The sequence below is a fragment of the Microcebus murinus genome, chromosome 4, assembly GCF_040939455.1.
Source record: "Microcebus murinus isolate Inina chromosome 4, M.murinus_Inina_mat1.0, whole genome shotgun sequence".
Lineage (NCBI taxonomy): Eukaryota > Metazoa > Chordata > Mammalia > Primates > Cheirogaleidae > Microcebus > Microcebus murinus.
Genome location: NC_134107.1, coordinates 51,453,327 through 51,477,784, shown reverse-complemented (window position 1 = coordinate 51,477,784; position 24,458 = coordinate 51,453,327). Strand labels below are relative to the sequence as shown.

General features: G+C 34.7%; 1 protein-coding gene across 2 annotated transcripts in view; it reads right to left on the bottom strand.

Annotated features, from left to right (window-relative positions):
- Nucleotides 1-24,458, bottom strand: part of SBF2 (SET binding factor 2) — a 432,597-nt gene that overhangs the window by 189,314 nt on the left and 218,825 nt on the right. For both annotated transcript variants that reach the window (XM_020286579.2, XM_020286580.2), the window contains exons 3-6: nucleotides 23,549-23,686; nucleotides 10,554-10,676; nucleotides 9,280-9,390; nucleotides 7,652-7,757 (exon numbers count right to left, since the gene is read on the bottom strand). In XM_020286579.2, coding sequence (XP_020142168.2) covers nucleotides 7,652-7,757; nucleotides 9,280-9,390; nucleotides 10,554-10,676; nucleotides 23,549-23,686 — 478 coding nt within the window. The remainder of the gene's footprint in view (nucleotides 1-7,651; nucleotides 7,758-9,279; nucleotides 9,391-10,553; nucleotides 10,677-23,548; nucleotides 23,687-24,458) is intronic.

Below are 24,458 nucleotides of genomic sequence, written 5' to 3'. Positions count from 1 at the left end.
ACTCCTACAAAAATTCAAATCACTACAAAAATAATTACATAGTATTATATGTAGAAGTTTTTCCAGGGGAAGACAAAATGAGAATATCAAAGGTTTTTTCATTTAAACATTTAAAAACAGAAATAACTTTCTAAGCCGGGTGCGGTGGCTCACGCCTATAATCCTAGCACTCTGGAAGGCCGAGGTGGGTGGATTGCTCAAGGTCAGGAGTTCAAAACCAGCCTTAGCAAGAGTGAGATCCTGTCTCTACTATAAATAGAAAGAAATTGGCCAACTAAATATATATATATATAAAATTAGCCGGGCATGGTGGTGCATGCCTGTAGTCCCAGCTACTTGGGAGGCTGAGGCAGGAGGATTACTTGAACCCAGGAGTTTGAGGTTGCTGTGAGATCACGGCACTCTAGCTTGGGCAACAAAAGCAAGACTCTGCCTCAAAAAAAAAAAAAAAGAGAAATAACTTTCTGAATAGCAAGGTACAGCTACAATCAACATTTAAAGAGTTTTATGAACAAAGTAAAATTCATGTTCTTAAGATAAACTAAAAAAACTATTTTAATAATTTTTTAAGAATCTATATTTAGTATCAGAGAGTATCAATGGAGAAATATTGATGCACTGAAAACTAATGAAAAACTGGCTGAAGTTAAATATGGATAATCAATAAGAAAGTATGCATATGAAAAGTATAAACGCACATAGTACAAGATTAATGTGGTTTAACTATGGAAACTGAGTGATGACAGCTGAAGGACCAGGATCATATAGTAACTTTAAAAATGTCTATTAAAGAGTACACTGTGAAAACTTGGAAGTATTCTAAAATGAGTATGCTTACAATTAAAATCCAAATTATGGTGAACAAATATGACAAAAAATGTCAAGACAATTTTACAAGATTATATGAGTCAGGGAGAGACACCCAACTGCAACAGGATACATTAGAATAAAATATCAGAGGGGCTATAAAAACCAGTTCCTTATTAATATAAAAAAAACCCACCATTTACCATACTTAAAAACACAAATCTTCAGGTAAACAAAAGTACTTCACATATGCTGCAACAAAGAAAAAAAACAAATAAACAAAAAAGATGGCAAGTGAGAGATGAAGGTGATTAACAGGAAATTATGTGGAATGCAGTTTGAAATGGCAGAAGTTCACATAATTATTTTAGGCAAGCAGAGAAATCTTTTAAACTGGGAAAAACAAATTCATTATCATAACAATTCTTAGAGAGAAGAACAGAGGAAATGCTATACTTACATTTAGACCTTTCACAGGAAAACTAGTCAAGGCTACAAAAGAATCTTACAGTCTTATCTACTTCCTGTCTATGCTTTGTAAAGTCCACCACCACCATCCCTCCACCCCCAACCCAGGTAGTGAACTCTGATAATGGTCTAATATAGGCCTTTGACAATGTCCAACCAAAATGCCTTTAGATAGAATTATCACCACCTCATGCTTTAGAAACTACAACTCTGCACACAGCACTATATCTTTCTTTCTGCTTTCCTTTCTTATCTTCCCTGTTCTTTCCCTGAAAAAGTAAATTTAGAATATGCAAGCAAAAGATAATGAAGTTAAAATACTAGAGAGTAAAATAACAAAATTTGATCTTCAAATCATCATGTATTCCTGTGTACTTCACCAGTAAACAGAAAAATCTTTTAATAGTGTATGACTGCTATTGCTCCATGCCGAATGCAGTTATTCATTTATTCAATAAGCATTGATGCCTTTTGTACCTAAGGCAGCATGTCAGATATAGAGGACACAAAGAATAATAAGACATGGTAGTTTCTGAAGCTCATAGTCCAGTAAGGGAAAATTCCTTATAGATAAACAGGAAAAAAGCGTACGATATAATTTCCATAGCATCCCTCAAGACATCCTGGAACCAATACATATCAGCCCTGGACTGCCTACCTCCAGCTTTTTGTTATGTGAAAAGGACAAAATCTCTACTTTGCTTAACCTGTTGTATTAGGTTGGTTTTTTTTTTTTTTTAATACAAGTTAGGTATGCACATAAAGGACTTAAATAATTTTACAACTTTAAAAAATTGTTTTATTATAAAACAGATATGGAAAATCACACAAATCCAATGTACAGCTGAATAAATTATCTAACAAATACCACCCACATAAAGACAGAGAACGTTTTTTATATATAATAAAACATGATTGCCAATCTCAAGACAGAGAACTTTTGCTAGCAACTCTAAAAAGCCCCTTTCATGTGCCCCCAATTATAATCCCCTCTGTTGTCATAAGTAACCATCCCGACATTCATTTGTTCATTCATTCATTTATTTGAGACAGAATCTCACTCTGTCCCTTGGGCTAGATTGCAGTGGTGCTATCACAGCTCACTATAACTGCGACCTTCTGGGTTCAAGCAATCCTCATACCTCAGTCTCCCAAGTACCTGGACTACAACACATGCCACCATGTCTAGCTAATTTTGTTTTTTTTTTTTAGAGACGGAGTCTTGCTATGTTGCCTGAGCTGGTCTCAAACTCCTGGCCTCCTAAAGAATCCTTCAGCCTTGGCCTCCCGAAGGAGTGGATAATAGGTGTGAGCCACTGTACCTGGACAATCCTGACTTTTATATTACTCACTTTCCTTTTTTCCTGAGGCAGTTCTATTACCCTAAAGTGCATCCCTAAACACTATAGTTCAGTCTTACTCTATTAAAATCTGGATATCTGTCAAATCTCTTTTAATCTAGAAGTTCTTCCTCCATTCCTTTCTTTTCCTTATAATTTATTTATTAAAGGACCTGAGATATCTGACTGACAGTTTCCAATAGCTTGGATTTTGGTAAATTACGTGCTCTTGGTACAATTCAGGTTTAATCCCTCTGGCAAAACAGTAAGTAGGATTTGGTAAGGTAAGGCATATGATGTAGCTTGGTTTTCTTTCTGTGGTAACAGCTGTTGATGCTTAGATCTTCATTCACTGAGGGTTGTAAAACGATGGCATTCTATTTCTATCATTTCTTTTCCATTTATTAATTAGAATACTTTTTTAGAAAAGATAATTTCCCTCAACTACTATTGGGTTACCATGATTCTTTTGCTTGATAAGTTTTCAAGATAATAAATTGATTCTCTGACATATTCTGAGGTAGCTGACAATTCCTTTTTATTTTAAGATTATGAATTCATGGATACTAAAATATTTGTTGGGTCTCAGCCAATTGCAATTATTATAATTTTTGAAGCTCAAGTTCTACCATTTTAGATCAGTCATGAGCCTCTTCAACGTGGCTCCTGAGTTCTTTTGACAAATCTCTTGACGGTTTTTCCTTTACTAACCATAAAATTTACTCTTTTAAAATATATTAATACAATTCAGTGGCTTTTAGTATAGCCACAAGGTGGGCAAGCATATTAGTATCTAACTCCAGAATAATTTCATTCCCTAAAAGAAACCCCATTCCCATTACCAGTCACTTCTCATGGCCCCCTCCCTCTAGCTCCTGGTAATCACTTATCTACTCTGTCTCTATAGATTTGCCTATTTTGGACATTTCCTATGAAAAAATCATATAATATAAGCCAAGTTTTGTGCCCAGCTTCTTTCACTTAGTATGTTTTCAAGATTCATCCATGTTGTAGTATGTATCAATACTTCGTTCTACTTTGTGGCTGAATAATTTTCCATCGTGTGGATATACCACAATTTGTTTATCCATTCATCAGTTGACAGATATTTGGGTTGCTTCCATTTTTTGCCTGTTATGAATAATGCTGCTATAAAATTCATGTATAAGTTTTTGTGCGAATATATGTTTTCAATTTTCTTTTAGAATTTGACACATTTTAACATACATACATACCTGTAAAACCATCACCACAGTCAAGATTATGAACACAAACACCATCCAAAAAGTTTGCTCATGTTCCTTTGTAATCTCTTGCTTCCTACCCACAAGTAACCAATGACTTGTTTCCGTCACTATAGATTAGACTACCTTTTTTAGAACTTTATAAATACCTAATTGTACAGTATACAATTTTTATCTGGTATTTTTCATTCAGCACAATTACTTTCAGGTTAATCTACTTTGTACATATCAATAATTCATTTTTCATAATGATTAGTAGCATTTAATTGTATGGATATACCACAGATTTTTTCATCCATTTCTATTATCAATTATCACTGTGGACACTGTGCTTATTTCCAGTTTTTTACTACTACAAATAAAATGGCTATGAACATTCACATGCAAATATTTTTATGAACATGTACTAACATTTTCCTTGGGTAAATGCCTGAGGGGCGAAATAGCTGAATCATATGGTTTGCTTAACTTTTTTTTTTTATGTTTTTGTATTTGTGGTTTGCTTAACTTTTAAAAAGAAAAGTCAAACTGTGTTCCAAGATAGCTGTACCATTTCACATTCCTATTAGCAACGAATAAAATTTCCAAGTTGTTCACATTTTTCACCAGTACTCAGGCAACACTGAAAAGTCATAACACTAAATGTTCCTTTCTCTTCCTTCTGAGGGATAAGTCTCAAGTTTTGTGCCTTCTCCCAATCACACCAAGCTTTGCAGGCTATAGTATGCATTCCCCTTCTTAGTTCTCAGCCACTGCAGACATCCAAACTATGCCAGTTTCTGCTTGTTTTTCCATTGAGGTGACACAGAAACAAGTCCCTTTGGCAGCCTATTCAACAGCCAGAATTTGGGATGTGAGCGCCAATCTTCTCTCCTCCCTACACCCCCAAGCCTGGAAGAATTGGGCCACGGGCTGATGTAGGTAACATGAAATTATTCTACTAACCTGTTTCATTGCTGCTGTTCTTGACTTTGTGCAAGCCTGGGGTACTGCAACAACTTACCTGGATTTTGGAATTGTTATACAGGTATTTTTGTCAGTATATCTTTGTTAAATCAGTGTTTCTGTCAGGGAAGGTGGGCTGGAACTTTCTGTTGTGCCACTTGGCTGACCAAATTCTCAATGTTGACTGTTTATTTCCTTCACTATTTTAAGCATAGTTATTTTAATTTCTGCATCTGATATCTCCATTTGCTAGAGCCCCTGTGGGTCTTTTATATTGTCTATAGTTTCTTTGTATTTCTTTCATTAGCTTTGGTTCTCATCTTCCTGGTTATTCTGATTGAATATAAAAATTCAGAGACATTTTGGAGCCTAGAATGTAGTTATCTTGTTTCTGAGAGGATTTACTTTTACTTCTTTAAGATGGATAGAGACAGAAGCATCAAGGATCATCTTAATCCAAGTCAAGGAACTGAAATGATTTCCAGCTCTATTTCAGCTCCTGAGGGAGTCTGTCTACTTCTGATTTTTACCCCCTCCTAGGTTATAGTTTTTCATGGTCTCAACTCAAAGCACAAGAGCTTTATAAAGGAATCCACCTTGTTAAAACTTGAATTCCAGTTTTCTCTTTTCCCCCATGGGAGTATCAACAGTGCTGATCAGCTTCTCAGTTACTTCTTCCAAAATCAATAAGAGCCTTTAAAAAAATGGTCCCAAATGTCTGGCTCACTTGTTTTTTTCTGGGATCATGGCTTGGTAATTCTTTACTGTCTGTGATACCTTCAAGCAGATATTGTTTATATTTGTATATCTTTTCTAGTTGTCATTGTTAAGAGGGTTAATCCGAATTACACAGGCCACTATTATTGGAAGAGAAGTCTAGATTTTATAAATTTATATCTTATCTATTTTTCTTAGTGGGAATGCTAATGGTATTTGGGGTAAAAGTCTTCTACTGCATAAACATCCTGCAAATGGCAAAATGTTTAATATCCCTGGTCCTGGCCACTAAACAGCAGTAACAACCACTTCCTTTCCCCACAAAATCATTGTACAACTGAAAGCATGAGAGATTTACACAGGATTCATTAAGTTCAAGAGAGGCTAAGCATAGTGGCTCATGCCTGTAATCCCAGCACTTTGGGAGGCCCAGGTGAGATGATTGCTTGAGCCCAGGAGTTTAAGGCTACAGTGAGCTATGATCATACCACTGCACCTCAGCCTGGCTGACAGAGCAACACTGTGTTGCTAAAAAAATTAAAAATTTTAAAAAATACAAAAAGCAAGTTCAAGAGAAATGGTAGTATCTGGGACTGTGAAATAATTATATCTGTGTCATGTTCTTCTATTCTTCTTCATAGTAAATTTTTGCCTTGATTGACCCTTTACAGGTATTCAGCCCCTTCTAAAAGTAAAAAGATCAGAGGAATGGTGCTTGGCTAAAAGCAATTAAGTCAAAGGTTAGTAAGGACCATGGATGTAATCAACAAGATGTTCTTTGGAGAAGTAACACCAGAAAGGGATTACCCTATATCATACATTAAAGAAAACATCTTTAAATATATTAAGACTTAATTATGATGACTCCATGAGTAGAAATTTTCACAGAGAGAAGTTAGACATAATTTTTTTAAGTTGACAAACACTGTATATATTCATGGTGTGCCACATGATATTTTGAATATGTATATTGTTGATGGGCTAAATGGAGCTGATTAATGTATGCATTACCTCACACACTTATCTTTTTTTGTGGTAAGAACACTTAAAAATCTGTTTTCTTGGTGATTTTCAAGTACATAATACATTGTTACTAACTATAGCCACCAAGTTGCATAACAGATCTCTTGAACTTATTTCTCCTAACTGAAATTTTGTATCCTTTTGACCAATGGGAGATTTACTTTTAGAGTTGAACTCCTGAGGAGAAGGCAGATGTAATGGGGAAGAACCACTTTCGGGATTGCTATCACCATTCATTTTTATTCAGATACTGGAAGACTCTACTAATATTTACACTAATCTCTTCTAAAGTTCTCTAATTTTCACTGATTGAAGTTAGAGCAGAAGAATAAGGATGGGGACACTAATGAAAAGGGAGTGATAAGTTAGGGAGCTAAGCTATAGGTAAAATTCAATATGAGACAGGAAGGAAATAAGAGAGCAAAATTTTTGTGCAAGGAACTAAGAATTCCACAGAGAGGCAGAATGTAGACCTCAGGAAAGGGACAGTTTCAACATAACCAGAAAAAGATAAATGCAGATGGAGAACAATGACAATAACTGAGTCAAAGAGAGTGGCAACCATAAATAAAGGGCAAGTCAGAGGTAAAGTAAACAAGAATCTCTGGGCAGCCCTCTGAAATATCCTCACTTTTAAGTTATGTTATTTCTTAATAAAATAACAAGCTGCCCAATGAACAGAAAATACTTTCTAGTATCTTTCTCCCAATTTTTGAACCTAAGCATTGCTAGAAAATTGGAGATAAAGTCCCAAACAAATGGTGGGATGAGAAGGATGGGACTTTTAGTCCCATCTGACAAGGTTTCTTCAAAAGCAGTTCATCTAAGGAAAAGAAAAATAGTAAATATACCATCTGTTCATCATTTAGCATAAAGAAAATAAGTCCACTTTATAAAAGTCTAGTTGACCTAAGAACAAAAGGGGCCTGAGTTAAAAATTTTTATAAAGAATGAACACTTGGTAAGATTAGGACCCACAAAATTATATATTTATATATAAAAAATATTTAATGATTTGTTTTATCTTGATTCATGTCAGGTGATGTGAACTTAAATCTTTTTCATACAAGAAAAAAGAGAACATTGAAAATAGGAGAAAAGACATACCCAATTGTTGGAATAGGAGAGCCACACTAGTGCCTGTGACGGGAAGACTATCATGTAAAGGAGTCTGGATCAGCTGTCTATCTCCTGCACCCAAGGAAAACAGCTTCTGCAGAATGGAAGAAACACACATAAATGATATCAGACATTTTCTTAAATAAAAATTCCTCTGAAGTTCAATTTTAGAGCAAATGACCATATAAGATCCAATTAACAGATGCAAAGGGCAACAATGGATAGCCCAAAATATTTAAGTTTACTTTATATACAACTGAAAATAGTACAAGAAAATTCAGTAGTCAAAAGTTGACAATCTAGTACAGATGAGACACAACAATCACTGACAATCATAACTGGTTAAAAGATAATAAAATGTTAGGTCAACAACTTTAGTAAAGGCCCATAAAAATAATTCTGCTACTTTATAGTTTAGGTCCAACTACGACCAAAGTCACATTTAATATTCTGCCCTTGGAGCAGAGAGAGAAGAATAAAGAAGGAAAGAATAGGGAAAAAAAAAAAGAGGATAAAAATTTAAGATAAGGACAATAGGAAAGACAGAAGACAGTTAAAAAGGCAAAGGGCAAAGAAAAGGGATGCCAATTTCACTATAAGTCACATCTTCATCAGACTGAGGACAATGTAATTTTTAGAGGGCTATCTTCTTAACAATATTATGTAAGAATAAACAAAATAAGTTATTGACTAATCATTTTTAAGGCTTAAGGGAGGGAGTTTATTGTTTTTAAAGTATGGCTGACCTTGAAACAATAAATAAATCATAGCAGCTGAGGTTTTTATTTTTCTATGTTAGAGACAAATATAAAAATTTCAGGACAGAATAAATGAATCTATTCATAAGTAGTTATAACATTACAAAGAACTGTGTTGAGTGTTTTTCTTAATGTTACCTCCTAATTTTTAATCACTCAAACATTTTTTATTTAGGTTAATGAAAATGAGGTATAATTATATAAAGGAATAAAAAGGTAAAAGAATACGCTTTGTATTTCTAAGAAAATATAAACTGGAGTTCATGTTACACAAAATATGACTTCTAATTATACTATGTGAAAAATGAACCCTGTGTTAAAATTAATCTTGTGACACTAAGAAAAGAATGGATTCTTGAATGTCTAGAAGGCAGACCATAGGGACAATGCTTAACTAAACTAGCATCCTCTTTTTTTTTTTTTTGAGACAGTCTTGCTTTGTTGCCCAGGCTAGAGTGAGTGCCATGGCGTCAGCCTAGCTCACAGCAACCTCAAACTCCTGGGCTCAAGCAATCCTACTGCCTTAACCTCCCAAGTGGCTGGGACTAAAGGCATGAGCCACCATGCCTGGCTAATTTTTTCTATATATATTAGTTGGCCAATTAATTTCTTTCTATTTTTAGTAGAGACGGGGTCTAGCTCTTGCTCAGGCTGGTTTCGAACTCCTGACCTTGAGCAATCCACCCTCCTCAGCCTCCCAGAGTGCTAGGATTACAGGTGAGAGCCACTACTCCCGGCCTAGGATCCTCTTTAAAACAAAAATATTTAAAGAATTCTTTCTTTCCCTTTCTTCATAAATTACTAGAGAAGAGGGGAATAGGAACAGTCCTTCACCATCTTCCTTTCTAGTCTATTTACCTGAGACCCTCCAGCTGCTGGGACAAGGCAGGCACAAAGGTTTGCAATGAGACTTTCCAAGGAGACATTGAGACTGTCCACATACACAGTGTAGATTAAACCCAGGCAAGCCTGCAAAGACAAAAATGCATGTAGTTATTTCATGGAAAAAGCACTAAAAATAAATTGTTGGAAATCTGCTTCTAGGAAAATTTCTCTTTGAACCTAGTAAAGTATACTCTACAGTCAACGTGGAATAAATTTTAAGCAGCAAATATTAAGTTTATTAAATTTTCCTCTAGAACCAGAACCTCCAAATGAGCTTCTCAGATGAGTTTACAGAAAGCAGAAATCCATAATTGGTAAAACAGGTGTTTGTGTTCAGATAACCACTGTAGCAAATCTGTAGGGCTAAATTGTTTTTGCCTCAACTACTTTGCAGAACTCCAAATTTCAAGATAAAAAATGTAGAAATTTTGTTTTGTGGTTCTTATATATCCAGAACATTTATTCTATAGAACAACTTAACATGTAAATTATAACAAAGGATTGCAAAATAGAGACAAGATGATAAGATTAACACTTTCAGCTCAGAAGAAGGCAGGTGGCAAAATAGAAGATAAAATATAATCTTTATGTATCTTTCAGGTTATTGAAATTTGTGACTCTGCACATTTAGTATTTGTTAGGACTTAACCATTTTCATTGAAATCTTGTTACTAACAATTTGTTTAGAATATATATAAACTCACTTTCTGGAAAAGCTTTACAGAAATTACATATTAGTACATATATCTATAAATAAATTAAAATTTTTTCTTACATTTGAAAATTCTGAGTATCTAAAAGAAGAAAAGATCTGGAAGTAAACAATGTTTTAAAGCTATGTTGGCAGGATTATGATTAGAATTATTTGAAATCTCAAACACTGATCCTATTTACTTGAACATGATTCCTCATAAGGTGAATAAACATATACAAAGTTGTTAAATCACTAATGCATTTTAAAATTACTGTAGTTAATCAAATTATTTATTTAGGATTTATACATTTTTGATTCAATAAATATGGGACCTATTTTAAAACAAACAGTACATCCTTAGAATTTAAGTAATCACATTAACTTATTCAGGTGTTCATTTCACCCAACATGAATATATTTCTTACGTTCACACTCATTTTACTGGTGAATTCCTAAATCGATCTACTGATTCAATGCAAAAAATTTGCACCATGGTTTATTCAAAAGAGCTTTATACAATAATACAAATTAATGATAACTATGAGTTCTTTACCCTAAAAATTTCTGGATAATCTAATCTGGATACCAACACCAGGCTTTTGGGAGCAAACACTTCTGCAGGCTGAATTAAACCAGACACTTCCTCTTCACCTTCAATCTCTTCCTTCTTTGCTCCCTAGAAAAAGAGACACTGTAATCAACAGACAGAAAGAATTTCCTAGATCCATAATTCACAAAAGATAGACATCACACACCTTCAATGTAATATACAAAAAATTCAAAATTAATTACAAAGTATAATTTAGAAAAATCAAACTGCAAATAATAGTTGAGAGCAATCTAAGATTGCTAGTAGGCAAGAAATTATGAAGCAGGGAATACTCATTTCATTTTTGAAAAACTCCTTCAGTTTCAGATATGTATCACAACTTTGAGCATTTCCTTTCTGAGTGAAGTACCAGTAGTCAAAGGTAAATAAGACATGTTCAAATTATTTTAAATAGTGACCCAAGCAATTAAAAACAATATTCACTTAAATGGAAAGCCAATTTTCAAGAGAAGGAAAAAAGTCTATTTCAGAAATAAGGCACTAATTTTTGTTTTTGTTTTTCTACTTGTCTTAATCTTTCAAAGAAGGATTGTAAGACTTGTAGAATGCTCAATTCTCTTGGAAAGTAAAGCACAATCAACTTACATTGCTTTTGCAATTAGCAAAAATGCCGATATTTTGAGAAAACATTTTTACACACAAAATTAAGTTTCAAAATGTATTTAATGTCACAGAACTGTACACATAAAAATGACTAAAATGGCAAATCTTAAGTATATTTTACCACAATAAAAAAAAGGAAGTCTTGGCCAGGTGCAGTGGCTCATTCTTGTAATCCCAGCAATTTGGGAGGCTGAGGCAGGAGGATTGCTTGAGGCCAGGAGTTTGAAACCAGCCTGGGCAACATAGTGACATCCTATCTCTAAAAAAAAAATATATAATATATATATATATATATATATATATATATATATATATATATTACACAAATTATCCAGGTGTGGTGGATGCACCTGTAGTCCCAGCTACTTGGGAGGCTGAGGTGGGAAGATTGTTTGAGCCCAGGAGTTCAAGGTTGCAGTGAGCTGAGACTGGAGCACTGCACTCCAGCCCATGTGATAGAATGAGATCCTGTCTCGAAAAGAAAAAAAAAAACTTGAAAGTCTTAAAAAAAACACCCAAATTTCAGTGACTAAATACTGGCTAATAAACTTGGAAAAATATTCTCATTTATGAGTCAACAAATATTTCTTGTGTACCTACTGTTCTATAATACTACTATATGACACACTGTTACTGTTAAAGTTTTAAGAAAAAAAAGAGCAAGGTAATAAAGCATTCAGATTTTTCTCTAGATGATATTTTAAGACTCTAGCACAATTTCCCCAATTAGAATTCCCTTCTCTTTCTTTTTTTCTTTTTTTTTTTTTTTGAGACAGAGTCTCACTTTTGTTGCCGTGGCGTTAGCCTCGCTCACAGCAACCTCAAACTCCTGGGCTCAAGCAATCCTCCTGCCTTGTATAGCTGGGACTATAGGCATGTGCCACCATGCCCGGCTAGTTTTTTCTATATATATTAGTTGGCCAATTAATTTCTTTCTATTTATAGTGGAGACGGGGTCTCGTTCTTGCTCAGGCTGGTTTCGAACTCCTGACCTCGAGCAATCCACCCACCTTGGCCTCCCAGAATGCTAGGATTACAGGCGTGAGCCACCAGGCCCAGCCATCTTTCTGTTACACTAATCAAAGGTCTAGCTTAAAATTTATCTTCTTCCCTGAAGCCTTTTCTTTACTGAATTTTTTTCTCTCTCTTACTTTCCAGCACAGTTTACCAACATATCACACTTGCTTATACTTAATTTCTTCTTCCAAACCTTTCCACAAAATGTGGCAAAATGCAATATTCACCGCCTGCTTGACATCTCTACTTAGATGATCAAGAGACATCTCAAACATACCCAAAACATAGCTGCATTCTTTCTCCCTAAACCCCAATCCTCTTGCAGTATTGCCCCCTCTCAGTAATGGCTATCCTATTCTTCTACTTGGCAAAACAAAAATTCTGATTTCCCTCCCTTTCATAGCCCATATCCCACTAGTCAACACATGCTGATTTCTCACCACCTCCATTGCTGCCTTAATACTGTGATCCACCATCATCTCTTGTCGGGATTATTAAAATAGCCTGTCTCGTTTCATCTACTTTATTCTTCTTCAGCTCCACTTTTCTTCCTTTCTGCTCTTCCAACACACTGGGCACACTCCCAGCTACTGGTCTATGTACTTGCTTGTTGTTCCTTTGCCTGGAATACTCTTTCCACAGATAGCCTAATGGGTCAGTCCCTCATCTCTTTTAGGTCTTTATTCAAGCATCTTCTGCTCTAATAAACTTTTGCAGACTACCTTACTTAAAACTGCAATTCCCTAACACTCATTATAAATTTTTTCTGCTTTATTTTTCCCCAAGGCACTTGTCACTACCCAACATATTATCCATTTTACTTAACTTGTTTTTTGGTTTGTTTATCTCCTCCACTAGAATATGCTCCATAAAGGCCAGGGTTTCTATTTTGTTCAATGGTGATTTCCCAGTTTCTAAAATAAAGGCTGGGCATATAGTTGATACTTAATGTTTGCTCACTGTATACGTGCACGAATGAATTTTCTGAGTATTTTACCAAGGGGGGTCTTTTTCCCCCTACTCATGGAGGTCAAGAACTATATTTTCTATTTCCTTTATAGCCCATTTAGTTCGTAGTATAGTGAAGTATAACCAAGTATTAGATGTCTGTGGAATGCACATATCCAAAGGGAACTATTTACTTTTTATATGTTTGATAAGGTCCATATGCTCTTGAAAGCTTTTCATTTGTTACAAAGCAAAAACTAAAATTAGGTTGGTTGGTTTCTGGAATCCTTAGAAATAATAAAAATGTGATGAATATAAATTTACCAAAGATTTCCACACTTAATGAATCATATTCTTTATGGATTACTAACAAATTTGAAATGACAAAAGAATGACTAAAATTCCTGGAAGAGATAAAGCTATCCACATTTTTATGAGATTATGATAAATGTCCTACAGTACCATTAGAAGTCAGCTAGAGTAAGCAGATAACCATTTCAAATAAATGACCATTAACTTATTTGACCAAAATCCCAAATAGAATGTATTGGTCATTTATTAAAAGTTATTTTTGGCCGGGCGTGGTGGCTCATGCCTGTAATCTTAGCATTCTGGGAGGCTGAGGTGGGAGGATCACTCAAGGTCAGGAATTTGAAACCAACCTGAGCAAGAGCGAGACCCCTGTCTCTACTAAAAATAGAAAGAAATGAATTGGTCAACTAAAAAGATATAGAAAAAATTAGCTGGGCATGTTTTCGCATGCCTGTAGTCCCAGCTACTCAGAAGGCTGAGGCAGGAGGATTGCCTGAGCCCAGGAGTTTGAGGTCACTGTGAGCTAGGCTGATGCCACGGCACTGTAGCCTGAGCAACAGAGTGAGACTCTGTCTCAAAAAAAATAAAAAGTTGTTTTTTATTCAAACACTCAGTAAAAGGAATAGTAGTTATTAACAAGAAAGGGAAAAGGTCCAATATAATGTAAATCAGCATTAAGTAAAAATAATTTCATTTTTATTTATATTGCTTTTTATTACAGTAGGTAACTTTTACTTTGTAAATATGCTGCAAATCCTAAAATGTTATTATTCTTAGTTCCAGTAACTCTCCTACAAGAATACAATGTCCCAAGTTCAGAGAAAAATTCATATTCTTATTTTCAAAGCAAAATGTACTGCTATGATAAAAACAAGAATAACAAAAAACCCCCCAAAACTGTTAGATAAAATGAAGTTTGTTCTACGAGATGGTTAATATGATGTTCATGATCAAACTGTTCTACAAATAATTTATTATGTAAGGGGAATACTCCCTTTTCTATATAGTTGCTACAATATCTTTTATGTAATAATTATATAATGATGCTGGCTTTATTTGGTATAGTTTTACAATGACAGATTTTCACATATTGAAAAGATGTGAGAAACCTGAAAATAAGCAGGAAATTCAAAACAGTCTATGAATGTGAGATAGTCTAATAATGCTTTTAAATATCATATTTTACAAAATATTTTCACATATTAGCAGAACAACATTTATAAACCTTCTTCTAACTTAAGATTATTCCTTGTTTTTAGTAGGTCTCATTAATGATGCAAATTTACCTTAAACACTGTTCACTGAATTATCTCACATTGACTTGCAAGGTCACCTTATCTCTCACATATATCATAACATGTCCCAACTTGCCCGTTTGTAGATATTCTTGCCAACCAATTATTGCTATGGACTACATCTGCTAGGATTCTCAGCTTTTGTGTAGCTTATATTATGCATAGTCCATAGTCCCTGTGCTTCAATAATATGGGATAAATTAGTACCCACCATACCAATTTGCCTCCAAAGTGATTTTGCTCTTCAAACATATCTTGAGACAAAATGCTAAAAAGTACTAGATTGTTGAATTTATGTGATGAATCATATAGCAGATAAGCACAAGCTTTAGGAAGTTTATCCTGTCCACAATTTAAGTTCATCACTTCAGCCTCATCTTTGTTTTGCACCCTGATGCTTGATTTTCACATCAAAGTAACATCAAGTCCCATCCTTTCTATCCTGAAAAGAGTTGCTGCATCCAACATCTCTTGTGCTTTGTTCATTTCAACAATATCATATTACACTAAAAAATCTTCCTTAAAAATCATTTCTTTAATTAGTTTTAAAAAGGATAAAAAGAATTCTGCAAGTAAGAAAATTTTCAGTTCTAAATTTCCTTTTCAAAATGTAATATATTACAGTATATCATTACATAGAGTTGCCTCAGTAAAGCAATTTAAGAACTTAAAAAATTTCTCAGAATTGGAAATAAAGGAGTTCAAGTAGTTGCAAAATTCTGTAAGGTCTGAAATTCCCCCCCAAAACCTTCCTCACTTCTTGCCAAAAAGTCTTTTAATTATGTTGATATGGTCACATGGCAAAACCTTGTTTATTCTTTCATTGGTCTGGAAAATAATGAATACATAAGAAATACACATTTTAAGATAACAAGCTTAGACAAATTAGGTTACTAGTCTTTAGTTGAGAATCAAGTTTATTTCAAGCAAAGAGAAAAGTCTGCAGATTTTCCCTGCCAACAGTATAGTTCCTGGGCTCTACCGTATTCAGAAGGCAGAACACATTCAATTATAGGGCTAGTATATATTCACTCGGAAAGCTTCATATTTTAGTAGCACAGAGTTCATAAGTTACTATTTTTTCTTTTAAACATACATGTAAAGCAACATTTTTCAAAGTGTTTTCTCTTGGAACGTAATAAACATTACGTCACCAAAGGGTCTTCTAACCAAAGAATTTTAGAAACAGTAAGTTAAGCCAAGTTCCTTTACTGCAGGATTTCTCAAACTTTGATGTGCACATATTGTTTTCAAGTCCAAGGACAGGATGTATAATATACAGTATTTGTCAAACTTATTGGACCTCTTCATTTACAGCACATCTATAGGATCTAGTGCCCTAGTGACACATTGGGAATGTCAACACATACAAAGAATCAAAACTTTGTTTAATGACTATGTAACATAGCATATTCAAACATTCCACAAAGAGGACATTTGGTCATAAAAAAAAAAGTCAGGCAATAAATTCTACAATGCACATTCATCTAAAAAATACTCCTTATTCAGAAGATGACTTGGTATAGTATTCTGTAGAACATAATTTAGGTGAAAATTTTAAAGTATATCTACTATGAACAATATTAAAATATATCTTTAAAACAAGCTGGGCATGGTGGCTCATGCCTGTAATCCCAGTGCTTTGGGAGGCTGAGGCAGGAGGATTGCTTGAGGTCAAGAGTTTGAGACCTGCCTGGGCAACACAGCAAGATCTCTTCTCTACAAAAAATAAAAAAAAAAATTAGTTGGGTATGGTAGCAGGTGCCTGTAGTCCTAGCTACTCAAGAGGCTGTGGCAGGAGGATCACTTGAGCCCATGAGTTCAAAGTTATATTGAGATATGACTGGGCCACTGCACCCCAGCCTGGGTAACACAGCAAGACCCTGTCTCTAAAAAAGATACACAAACATGCACACACATTTAAAATCAGGTATAGTTAACATGACAAAATAATAAAAATAATACAATATAAGTATTTTAAATCTATGTTACCTACTTCATTTTATAAATTAGTAATTACATGCCCAGAGAGATGAAATGATTTGCCAAGGTCATATAGCTCATTAAAAGAATAACTGGGATTAACATGTCAACTCTTCCAACACTTAGGCTACTTCTTTTTCTACTGTCTTATACTCTTATATGTAACCTATAAGAAATAAGGTATTAGTTCAAAGAAGTGGTTTAAGACAGATAACATACAAGAAGTCAAACTGTTAATCTGAAAAGATGTTCAGATTCCTGTTTTCCTTTAATTATACTGGAATGTAATAATCTTTCCTGTTAAGTAAAATAGTAATAACAATACTACTGCAGTTCTGCAGTTCTCACTGCAGCCCTTCCTATCCTGAAATCGTTTTCATCAAAATTTAAGAAAAAGCATTTGATATTGAAGGGCTTTGGGAACTTGTTCTCAAAACTTTCTTCTGTTGCTTTAATGTCTCATATCATCTTAAGCATGTAGTATTAATTAATCATAACTAATTCAGTGATAGTTTTTCTCTACAAAATACAACTGTGAGGGGTATCAGAGGGACTGTTAAGATTCAGCATGCTGTCTGTTAGCCAATTCCCACTTTAAAAAGGAGGAAAGGGTGAAGACAGACAAAGCATAGTCTACACCATCCATACTATAAGGAGAATTCCATGTGGATACTTGCATATGTCATAAAACAAATTATCAAACTATATAATAAACTAAGAATATTTTTTTCTCTGTCTGAATTATGTTTATGCTAGTTTTCACTAGATTCTAATAAGTCTAGTCTTACTCATTAAGGTCTAAGAATTAGTCTCTAGAATGCTATCAAAGTATAAAGTTGATTATATTATTGGCAAGCCCAGTGCCACAACTTTGCTATTCCCAATTTTTAGTTCAGTGTGGTAGATTATCATTGACTAAATCCTTCTTGAGGGAACCAAGACTTTTCCAAAGAGATATTCATCACAGTGTTATTCATAGTACTGATAAAATAGGAAATAAATGCCCATCAGGGGATGGATTAAAAATATCCATATGATCGATTAGTGTATAGCCAATTTAGTAAAAAAAATTATTGGAAGAAAATATATCAAATTGCTAATTTTTTCTGCTCTCTCAATTTTCTCCCTATCCATTCTACATTTTCAACAATGAGCACTGCTTCCTTTGATAACAAGTGGAGAGGGGAATGACTGGCTTGATAGATAAATCTATCAAATGTTTGCATGTAATTTCCTCCACTGCTCCACTTTTTCACATCTAGAGATCAGGTCAAAAATCCATTTTTGTTACTTCACTTTTCTAAGTATTTACTTGATTGCCTAGAATTGATTGTTCTATGATATTATGTATAAATTTATTTTGTCTTCTAAAAATACTTTTGAACTGTTTAAATAATATTTGTTGAAATGTACAAATTCCATTCATTTGTAGTGATTCCACTGCTCACTGATCTCCTATACACACTAGGGTCTGCCTCTGGACTACCTTTTTTGTTCCTACAATTGTTCTTATCTTTGACACTAAATTCTTGAACCAAAAACACAGATATAATTTTTGCAGCTTTGCAATATATGTTTTAGTGTTGGATCTTTGGAGACAGAGTTAAGCGCTCTTCACCTTAGCACTGAATGTCCTTGGGTAATTCTTTTAGCCTCATCTATGAAATGGAAAAGTTAAGATCTAACAAATGGTGTTCTTGTGAGAACAAAATAAACTATAGGTGAATTGAATAAAGGGGAATAAAGCGCTGTAAAATTTCGGCATAGTACTCAGAACAGGATAAGCCTTTAATTTATCATAAGCATTAAAATCTTTTTCCTATTCAATAAACTTTTTGCTTGGCTTGCCCGTTTTCTTTCCCCTCTTTTAGGTCTTAGCTCTTGTTTTTTACATGTCCACTGAGTCCTTCAAATCCTATAAGACTTATTCCAATTAGCCAGTCTGCAATTATTACCTATCAGATATGCTATTACTTAGCATATGGTACTTCAGAATGTTTTTGTACTTAAGTTTTAGTTCCACCTACCATACTAGATTTTAAGCCCACTGAGATGAAGATACATATCTTATGCCTTTTATGTCTCTCCCTCTTTATTCTTTATCTTATCCCCCTAAAAGAAACATATCTTATGTCTTCTATGTCTCTCTCTCTCTTTAGTCCTCATCTTATCTCCCCAAATTACAATCATTCATTCTCTTTCTCTCTCTCTCTGATGACAATCTGCTGACACATGAAATGTCTTCACTGAGAATTGTATAATTATCATTGGTTCAGAAATAGGCATATAAACATATTAAAGAACATTAAAAAGATACAAAACAAAATTAAAAATTTATGTAGGTCTATGATATTTTTTAGATAAGCCATAAAAATCATATTTTACTGATTACTTTAAAAAATTTCAGATCACATTATCTAGATGAGTAATTTGGGGAACATATCATCAAAAGTTTAATGCCAAAGTTTTGCTTGTGATTATTGACAAGTGTTACCATATCTTGGAAAGATAACAGAGCCAAGATTTTAAAAGTTGCACAATTATACTTTGTATGGTATGTGTCCCTAAGTTCCTTCTCTTTAGGCTTCCAAATAACGTGTCATAGTATATTTGGTATGAAGTAACTCACACCAAACCATAATTAAAAGATCTATTTTGAACTGATGATATGATCCAAAACTAAAAGAAAAACACATTTTTAAAAGGGACATAGCTAAACAGTTCATGCCAAAAATGAGAACAACCTCACTGATGACCTAGAAAGAAACATCTCCTGGGTTTTAGTTTTTTTTTTTCCAAATTCCCTCTCATTGTTTGTACCCTCTTTTGGACCAAGCCCGAAAGACATTAACTTTATGTTTCCAGCACAGAAAAGCAGTCTTACAATTTTGGCTAGTACCTAGTAGCTAAGTACACCTGTATAGAAGCCAGAATCCTCACAATTTATCTACATTTTCAGAATACTGCAAAAACTCAATAGAAGCAGACTCTATGCTTATGTAAGGTGATTGTAAAATATAAATAAGTTATAATTTTTTGGTCCACTTAAAATGGCAAGTAGAAAAATATCTGAGCTAAAAAGAGAAATAATTTTTTAAAACACTGATTTGAAATATACAAGGATACAGATCTCAGCTTCTAATATTCCCCACTAAAAGAAGCCAAGGTTTCTTGAAGAAGTGGCTGATTTCAAGGCAGGGACTGAATAAGATGAACCTTGATCAACTTGCTATGACAGAAAGTAAAAAAGTATTTCTTTTCTTAAATTATGAAACCTTGTCAAAGGAATACAGGAACCAGTCTAAGGGGTACCAACTGGTCAAATATGGGACAATTGGTGCATTAAAATAATGAAAACCTTGGCTCATGTTTGTCATCACAGTTACTTGCAAGGCTGAAGTGGGAGGATTGCTTGAGAGCAAGAGTTCAAAACCAGCCTGGGCAACACAGTAAGACCTGATCTCTAAACGAAATTTTTAAAAATTAGTGGGGCATGGTGATGCACATCTGTAGTCCCAACTACTAGGCAGTTTGAGGCAGAAGGACCCCTTGAGCCCAAGAATTCAAGGCTACAGTGAATTATGATAGCACCACTGCACTCCAGCTTAGGCAGCGAGACCCAATCTCTAAAAAACTAATAATGAAAATTATTAATGAATTATACACTATTAAAAAAACTGACTCCATGATTCTATAGCTCAGACAGATTAAGAAGGAAGAGCTCATGCTGATAGTAAAATGTTACTGCTGATTGGCAAAGGTAGAGGGAGTGTAGAGTTGAAAAATAATCATTTTGCAACCATCATAATCAAAATCGGAACAGGCAAGAGTCATCAGTAAATGCTGAATCATGGGGAGCATGATTGATGAGTAGTAGGATATTTGCATAGTCTTAGAGTGTCTTTATACAGATTACTTATTAGTTGCCAGCATAAAACAGCAATATCCAGTGGAGAAATCTGACAGATAAAAGAGACAAAGAGAAATGACAATTAAATGCAATGTATGCAATATGTACTGGATCCTGTACCGGAAGACAAAACATTATAAGGTCAAATGAGAAAATTGGAATATGAACAGTACAGTATTATACTGATGTTAAATTTCCTCAGATTGATAACTATACTGTTTATGTTCCTTTGAAATATATTCTACAGAATTTAGGGTACAGGGAGATAATATATGCACTTTTCTTTCAAATTGAACCTGAGGGCTAACTAGATTAGGCCTGCCAAACTTAACCTGTCTTGCTTGCTTTTACCCACTTGTTTCTTGTTGATTTTAAAACCTACATAGTTAAAACTCACCTAGCTAAGCAATCTACTAGCTTCACTACAGGTAACATCTCTGATCCATGGTAATGGTTGTTTAAAGTTGTTTTTCAGGAACCAGAGGGCAGCTCTATTCCAGTTTGAAGCAGCTAAGGCCACCAATCCTTCAACTGGGCCTATGCAAATGTCCAAGAGGTGACCTTTTATGTCAGAGGGCCAAAAACTCCTCCCTCAGATCATGCTAATGCTGCCATTTTCTAAACATGGGTGCTATGTACAAACAGCCATGAAGTCAAGCTCAACTACTCACTTTTCCTTACCTCTAGTCACCTTTCCCCATGCCTTAGACCACCCTGATTCTTTATCCCATAAGTATCCCTACACCCCATCTTCAATGAGGTGGATTTGAGATCTGTTCTCCTACCTCTTTGCTTGGCTGCCTTGTGAATAAACCCTTTCTTTGCTGCAAAATTCATCTCAGTAATTAGCATATTGTGCAGCAGGAAGAATGAGCCTGGTTTGGTATCAAAATCGTTCAGAAAAAAAATTTGTGTGTGTGTATGTGGGACAGGGGTACAGAAGGAAAGAGAGGAGAGAGGGAGGGAGGCAGGGAGAGGCAGAAGAAGAGAAATCTCTAATAATAAATCAATGGGCAAAGTTTTAACAATAGGTGAATATTTATAGAGGATATGTGGGTTTTTGTACTATTTTTGCAACTTTTCTATAAGTTTGAAACGATTTCCAAATAAAAAGTTTAAAAAATACCTAAGAATTCCTGGAACATCTTTATAAACACTGCTATGATATTTTAATATATTGCATTTCTGTCAGTTTTTCTGGGGGTGGATAGTGAAGGAGAGAGGAGGGAGAACATAAATAATCATGGATAGTTTCATTAGATAATCCTAGGGAGTTATGAAAAGGTGCCCTCAAAAATATGAAAATAACAGAAAATGCTGCTTTCTAAGCATTAACTTAAATTCTAAACATCAACATAGAAATGAAAGGTCACCTAAAAGAGACAGAATGGCACTTGGGCTAGAGTACACTCTCTAACTTGTTTAGTCTGAAGTGATTCAAACAGGAATATGACTATTTGTTGGCAACATCCATCCAAACACTATCCAGGGAAGACGAGACTATAGTCACAGACTTCTAAGTTTTCTGTCCCCACTGACAACATAAAATAATCCTTCATTTCAAACAGAAGGAATAGGCTATGTTAGTCTGATAGTCATTAAATATTTCACCTCAAATACTCCTTAGTTTGATTCCATAATCAAAAGCCTTCCGATTTTGATATGGCTTCCCACAAAGATCTGACAATAAGGAGTGAATGTGCTGATAATGCAGATAATGCATATTTTGTTCTTTGTAACTTTGAACATTTCCTGTAAATTAATATGTTGGTTTTAATATATCAATCTAATGAACTTAGATAATGTGAGTCTGCATCATGACAGGTGATTTGTCTCATCTTGTACTGAAAATTTAGGTTTCTGAATCCAGAAAATTCGGATCTTGGAGTTTAATAGACATAATCAAAACAACAAATGCTCCTTTGTGAGCCCATCTCAGAAAGCAGGCTGATCTTTTCCCTAAGTGGTAATACTCACTAATCTGCATATGGGAGAAATAACAGCAGATGATGCAAATTGGCTCACTCTAAACCCCTTTATAGTTTCCTTCTTATACTACACAACCTGGAAAGCAAAACAAACTGCCACCACTACCACCACCAAAAAATCCAACATTTTTCTGACTCCTTTGCAATGAGGTAGCTTCTGCATGCAATCTGACTTCCACCAAAGAAACAACCCATGTTAGACTTAAAAGCAGAAGTCAGCAGTGTGAGACAGTGGCTGTACATAGAAGCTCAGATACACTAGGGCAACTATGGTGAGGGTATATTGTCTGATACCCAGTATCATAAGTGCCAAGTGGTAAAACGTGGAAAGAATATGTTTTCTCTGAGAATAGCCCTAAACTGGGCTGTTTCTAGTATCCAGAATTGGCTCCTTGGTGTCCCTTACCCCTGAAATTCCAAAAGTTACCCAATACTTTGTCATAAATCATTTTTGCTTAAATTAGAGAAAGCAGATCCAGTTGTCTGAAACTAAGAGCCTCTACCAATTGTCTGTAACAACAACTATTTTAAATTTCTATAGTGCTAGCCTATGAATTTCAGTCTGATCATGTTGATAATACTACCATTTATGAGTTAACATTTACTTGGGTGCTAAACAATAATGTCAAGCATTGTGATAAATGATTTACAAACATTCTTATTAAATGCTTTATGTTCTGTGAAAGACCCCCTGGGAGAAGGACTGGCAGGAAAACTCACAGGATCACCAGGAGAGGAAACTATTTTTAATAAACCAATTCATGGATATGTTATCTTTAGAAAAATTCAGATTATATCCAATATGGTGAAAGAGGACAATTAAATTTAAAAGAGTAACTTTACCATGTTGATTTCCTCTCCAAACATTATAAGTTTTTGTACCTGGAGATTGATCTCTGCCTCATAGAAGGTTAGGCATGAGCAGTAATGTCGATTTGAGTCAATATCTGTCAGGACCACCACAAAGAACGTTGGCTGCTTCCTCTCTCTGGACAGCTGCCACCCACCAGGCTGACAAAACTAAATGGAACAGAAAAATATTGTCACATTTTAAAAGTATAAAATTTATTATTCATTAACCTCTGAGAAATGTTAAATGTGCCCCCATTTAAAAAAATTTCTACCTGATGTAGTATGTTAATTTGGCCACCATTTTGAAAAGTTCATGTACAGATTTCATAACATAGAAACCTTTCATAAATGTACATATATATTTTACAAAGACAGCCCAGATTTTCCACAGATGCCACTTTAGGATATCACTTCTTTTTTTTTTCTTTTCTTTTCTCTTTTTTTTTTTTTAGACAGAGTCTTGCTTTGTTGCCCAGGCTAGAGTGAGTGCCATGGCATCAGCCTAGCTCACAACAACCTCAAACTCCTGGGCTCAAGCAATCCTCCTGCCTCAGCCTCCCAAGTAGCTGGGACTACAGGCATATGCCACCATGCCTGGCTAATTTTTTTATATATATAGTAGTTGGCCAATTAATTTCTTTCTATTTATAGTAGAGACGGGGTCTCGCTCAGGTTGATTGTGAACTCCTGACCTTGAGTGATCTGCCCGCCTCAGCCTCCCAGAGTGCTAGGATTACAGGCGTGAGCCACCACGCCCGGCCGGGGATATCATTTCTGAGACCTAGGTTGGCATATATAGAAACACAGCATCAAAATGAAGGACTTTCCCCAACTATGGGAACAAACCATGGAATAAGATAAGTTGGAGATAAAGTGCACAGTATGTACCACTGAAAGAAACCAGAATTAAAAACTTCCTTATGAATCTAAGAGTCTTCAA